Raw genomic sequence first — 5,553 nt, forward strand, 5'->3', positions numbered from 1 at the left:
CTCACAACAAGGCTGTGGGGAAGAAGTAGCATGTGAATTAAAGAAGTGAATCTGTTCCACTTCCCCTTTTCATTTGTTTGCAGGTTTGTTGCTCCGTCAAAGTGAAAATGATTATTCTCTGTGGAGATGGCAAAGAGACTCTATTGTGTAACGTGACCCCAATACAGTACAGTTGTATTTAAAATGATCATTTTAAAAAGCACAATGTAAAACAGGACCAGAAAGCCGTGATATGAAGTCATTAGAAAGCAATTGATTGACAACATTGAAATGATCCTGTGAGATATGACAAAAAGTGAACCTCTGCGGACTGCAGGGACCCGGTCCCTGGGAGCACGGGGGTTAAAGAGTGACTTGTTGTTCACACATTGTAATTCATATACAGAAGTACATTCAGAGCAATCTTAAATTAAAGCAGGAACTAAGTGTCACAGTATATTGTTTTTTTTTTACAGTGTCTCTTTGAATAGACTGTTGTATTGTTTGTGACTTTCAGTTACTAAAACACTTCTCAGGCTGAACCAGAAGTACAGCTGGGCTTGAGGGTTTGTTGGCCACTCCAGCACAGACCGCCGATACAGTCTCTTCCTTAATCTCAGGTACTTTGAATTGCAAGGTACTTTCTCCAAGAAGATCAGTACAATCACGTCGTTTCTTTCATCCATCAGCCTCTGGTTGGCCATGTAAAAAGCTGTCTTGAAGTTGCCGCTCTTGAGGTATTTGCTGGTGAGGATGAACACTGTCCTCTTGCTGTTGTGGATGCTCTGGGACAGGTTGTCGATCAGGGGGCATCCAGGGATCCAGTCCCGTTCCTCCAGACACAGCGTCAGGCGTCGGTCTCCGCGTTCCTCCAGATGAGCGCACATTTCCTTCATCACCCACTCTGTCACCGCCGAGTCCTCCTTGTCATATATCACAAAGGCATCATAGGCAGAGCTTTGGGAGTACAGGCGGCTGTAACCTTTGAGCTTTGCCCTGCAGAAGTGATAGATGTACCAGACGTCCCACAGGAAGAGGTGGCTGGAGACTGACAGTGTGAGGAAGCCGAGGACGAGGGAAGTCATCAGGGTGTAGAGGACGATTGACAGGTAGCTGTGCTGGCAGGCCAGCAGGTCCACTGAGATCACAGGATGACCCCTCTGTGCCCCTGGGCTAGAGCATGTAACGTCCGTGGCCAGTCGGGGGATGGTCACTGTGGTCCTGTTGAGCCATGTGACAAACCAAGTGGCATTGCACGTGCACAGGAATCTGTTATTGTGCAGAAGCAGCTTGTCCATCTTATCAACGACGTCATCTGGAAAGCTGGATTTCTCAATGTGCTGTATGTGATTATAACTAAGATCCAGGTATTTTAAGTTGTAGGCATCCTTAAGGAAATCTGGCGTAATCTTTACGATTTGGTTTTTATGTAAAAGGAGCTTCTTTAGGGATTTGGTACAGATTGACAGCATGGGTGGAACAGTAGTCAAACTGTTTCCACTGAGATCTAAGACTTGCAAAGATTTTAGAAGCTGTAGTTTCTCCCAATTAAAGGATTCATCTTTTAGCTTGTTGTTTTTGATGTAGAGCTCAGATAGTTTGTCTGGCAAACCGCTGAACACTTCCGGTGGAATGAAATTGAGGTTGTTTTGAGAGATGTCGAGGACAGTCAGATTGAGTAAATTCTTGAAATAATTGAAGTATCTAGTGTACCCGTCTCTCCACAACACGTCTAACCGGTTATCTCTGAACTCTAACCTCTCCAGAGATTCACTCTCCAGCTCTGCGTTGGTGGAAGTAGAGATCTGGTTGTGGTTCATGAGCAATATCTTGAGATTTTTCAAATTCCTCGTAAAATTGAGCATGTGAGTCAAGCCCTCTGACTCAAAGTAATGGTTGTTGTAGCTGATATCTAAGATGACCAGACTTTTCAGCTCTTGAAAGGCAGTGGAGTAGAGCAGATCCAGGCGATTATTGGAGAAGTCTAGATATTGTAAATTACTCAGATATGTGAATTCAGAGCCGTTCAGACTTTGGCTCATTGCATTGCCGGACAGATTGAGGCATCGCAGCTCTCCGAGATTTAAAAATCTTGAATGCAAGAAGAATATGTTGTTTCTGCTCACATCCAGGGTTTTGCCGAACTGACTGCAATTCTTGTTGACAAAGGACGTAACTGTTCCAAGTTCTTTATCTTTGTATTTGCAGCTGCGTGCATACTCATCATATCTGAAGTAATGAATCTCTCTCACTTCCTTACTTTGGTACTGCGCTGCAGCCGACATGGGAGACCAGTTCAAGGGCTCTCCCCCGGAAAAACCGACACCATCCAGGCCGTCGGAGGGGGAAGAGATCTTGTTGTCAGACAGACTGATTATTTTAAAGCTTTTGAGTTCCATCAGAATACTTAGGTTTGTCATTTTAATGAAGTTTGTACCTAGATCTACAACCTCCAAGTTTGTGAGGGGTTTTAAAGGAGCAATGCTCTCTGGCAGTAGCTGCTGAAACACAAAGCCCTTCAGTCTGAGGATTCGAAGGGATTTGAGGGAGGAGAAACTGCAGCTCAGCCTCAGTGTTTGAGGGTACTTCTGAAGCTCATAGTTAAATGAAAGGTCCAATTCTTCCAGTTTGCCCAGGAATCGTGGGAAGTCCGTGACTCCTATCGCTTGTGCTAAAAAGTTTGACGAGAGGTCGAGCTCTCTCAGCTCTGTTGTGTTGGCAAACCACTCGGACTGCACACATGTCAGCGAGTTACTGTGCAGGCGCAGCGTCTTTAGCTTCGTCAACATTTTAAAAGCCGTCTTGCTGATATTGAGTGGGGAATTATTTGGGCACGGGTTGCATGGGAAAGGAGCGTTGTAGCATCGTGGACAGTTTCCGCTGATATCCAGAATCTCAAGGTTCGTTAAGTTTTTGAAATCCTCATCAGTGACTACTTCTATGTTGTTGTTGTAGAGGTACAACTCCTTCAGACTTGTGGGGAGTTGATGTGGAATAAAGGACAAGTTATTTGACTTAAGACACAGCAATGTTAAATTGTCTAGCTGTAAAAATGCACCATCCTCTATGGCGTAGGAAGTATTACACGGGTTACGGTAATAACAGTTTTGACTGAGGTACAGCATCTCAATATTTCTAATCTCAGAGAGGTTTACTTTAGAAATATTATAAATGTGATTCACTTCCAAACTCAGCAGGATCAGGTTTTGAGGGAGGCCTTTGGGTATAGAGTAGAGCTGATTGCCATCTAGATACAGTGCTCGCAGGTTCGTCAAGCTGGTAAAGGTGTTTTCCTCTATTATCACACTCTCAGTGCACATGTGGTCCTTGGGCCCGATTTTGATTGGCACACAGTTGCACCGCATGTCAATTTCCTTCAGGTTGTCCAGACCGCTAAAGGAGGTGGAGTTTAATTTAGGAATATGGTTGATGGTGAGCGTCAGGTTGGTTGTGTCTCTCGGGATGCCTCGGGGGACATCTTTGAGGCTTCTCTCAGTGCAGTCAACCGTCACCACGCTGCCGTTGTTGTCCTCGACAACATCGCATGGCAGAGTTTTTGGGTATGAGACGCGAGCTGTTGACATGGAGAGGCAACACCACAGGCCCAGCAGTGCCACACACATCTGTATAGAAGCACAGGGAGTTCACTGAGAATTACATGCAGGTGGAAAGCTGATAATACGGTTACATAACCAAGAAAACACACACAATGTACATATGAAGCATGCTAAAATCAACATTTTGAGTTAGCAAATATGCTACTAGCACAACTAGTACAAGCTAGCGTCTCATTTTCCACCTCTCCATGAAGTTTACAGCCCTTCTAAACAAAGCCAACCTGCCACTTCACTACTTATAAATGCAACGACAATACAATACAGTATATCAACAAAGATAAGTGGTACTCACTAGATGGAAGAACATTGTTCAGGAGAGATTCACAAGAGGTCCTGCCACGAGTTCTGTTCTCAAGTTTGATGGAGTACTGAAAGAAGTTTAACATTGATGATCAGCTCTAAGGTGATGGGATGAAAGTAACAGGTGGCTGGGTTAGCCCATTGTGTGTATAATTAGCCAGCGCCACTTCCCTATTTCCACAAATCACGCACATCAAAATCTTCCATCTTTTACAATATGTGTTTGATCACAGTTGACTGATCTTGTATGTTACATAAAAGTGCAAACAAGATTCAGGCAAAGATTACGATGAAGAGGTTTCCTTTTAGAGAGGATGATAGTATCTTGCTCTTAGTGCAGTATAACAGCTGGATGAGCTGTGGGTTATTCAGTGGTAGAAAGAGCTGTTTCATTTCTGGTTCTTCGGCAGGAGAAAGTGAAACCCAAGCTCGGGTTTAGGTTTAGCAGCTTGCATGGTAAACATGCTATTCTGGCAGCAGGCAGAATCTTTTTCCTTTACCTTTGGCTACTTTGTGGCTACGGCTGAATAGCATTCACTCTCATGCGTGATCTGTCCAGACAGAATGTGTGTGTGTTTGGCCCTTTATTTGAGAAACCCAATTTTATGAATAGATACCATTTTAGAAAAAGCATCCCCCTGATCAATGTCTTTCAGCAAAAAGGCATGATGACAAGGTGGCTTTTTAGTCTTGCTAGCTGCAATGATATATAATGTCCGTCTGTCTGTCGGTCCACATCTTTGGTCCAGACTAAAATTTCTAAACAGCTGCACTGCAAACGTGTACAGACACTTGTGGTCCCCAGAGAATGAATCATAATAATTTTGATGATCATCTAACTTTTCATCGAGTTCAAAATTTGAATTTGTCCAATACTTTGGTTTATGAACAAATACCTGCTAAACTAAATCATATTTGCATCATCCTCATCTGTGCTTATGTTTTGTGCTCATTAGCAAATGTTAGCACGCTAATAAGATGAACTAAGATGGTGAACATGCATATCTTGCTTCACAACAGCACGTTAGCATTTAGCTCAAAGTACAGCCTCACACAGCTGCTAGCATAGACTCATCAATGCAGTAGCAATATGTGCTACTCTCACACATAACAGTGAAATGGGCCAGCGTCATCATTAATACAAAAAGCATTGCCACCACTCAGGCTTGAGTATGTGGTAAAATCATTAATTATTAAATGTAGTTATAAAACTTAACACGTGTCAAGTAACTTTTCTGTATGAATAATGCAATTTTAGGAGCAAACTTGTATAATCTAGAAAAGTAGGTCTTTTATTGTTTGCTTTGATGCTTCAGAGATAAACTGAAAAAGTGTGTTAATGATCAGAACATCACTGCAAAATTAGATAAAAAAATATGGTACTGTATGAGAGGTTGGTAATTAACACAACCATTATTGTGTTTGTACGCACAAACAGACAAAAAATAATTAGAGAAGACTTTTTAAAAGTTTTAATCTTTTTAATGACGTTGACAAAAAAGAACAGGAAAGGACTCAGTGCTCATGTGTATAGTAATCATTCAATAAATGTGAATCCAGCAAAAAAAGTCGTATGCATTACTTGATTAAACACGTCTTGTCCTGTGCAATGATTTGTCTAGAGCTGTATATAGTTTATGCATTTCTCCAACATATA

General features: G+C 42.4%; 1 protein-coding gene across 1 annotated transcript; it reads right to left on the reverse strand.

The window, feature by feature from the left end:
• Positions 1-449: 449 nt before the first annotated feature.
• LOC306783135 (toll-like receptor 7) lies at positions 450-4,045 on the reverse strand (the record flags this gene model as incomplete). Its single annotated transcript, XM_079276662.1, has 2 exons — positions 3,889-4,045; positions 450-3,602 (listed from the first exon to the last, which is right to left on the reverse strand). Exons 1-2 carry the CDS (start codon positions 3,901-3,903, stop codon positions 450-452), a joined length of 3,168 nt encoding a protein of 1,055 aa, XP_079132788.1. The 5' UTR covers positions 3,904-4,045.
• Between the last annotated feature and the right edge of the window lie 1,508 nt (positions 4,046-5,553).

This window comes from Melanostigma gelatinosum (genome assembly GCF_949748355.1).
Source record: "Melanostigma gelatinosum genome assembly, chromosome: 10".
Taxonomy (NCBI): Eukaryota; Metazoa; Chordata; class Actinopteri; order Perciformes; family Zoarcidae; genus Melanostigma; species Melanostigma gelatinosum.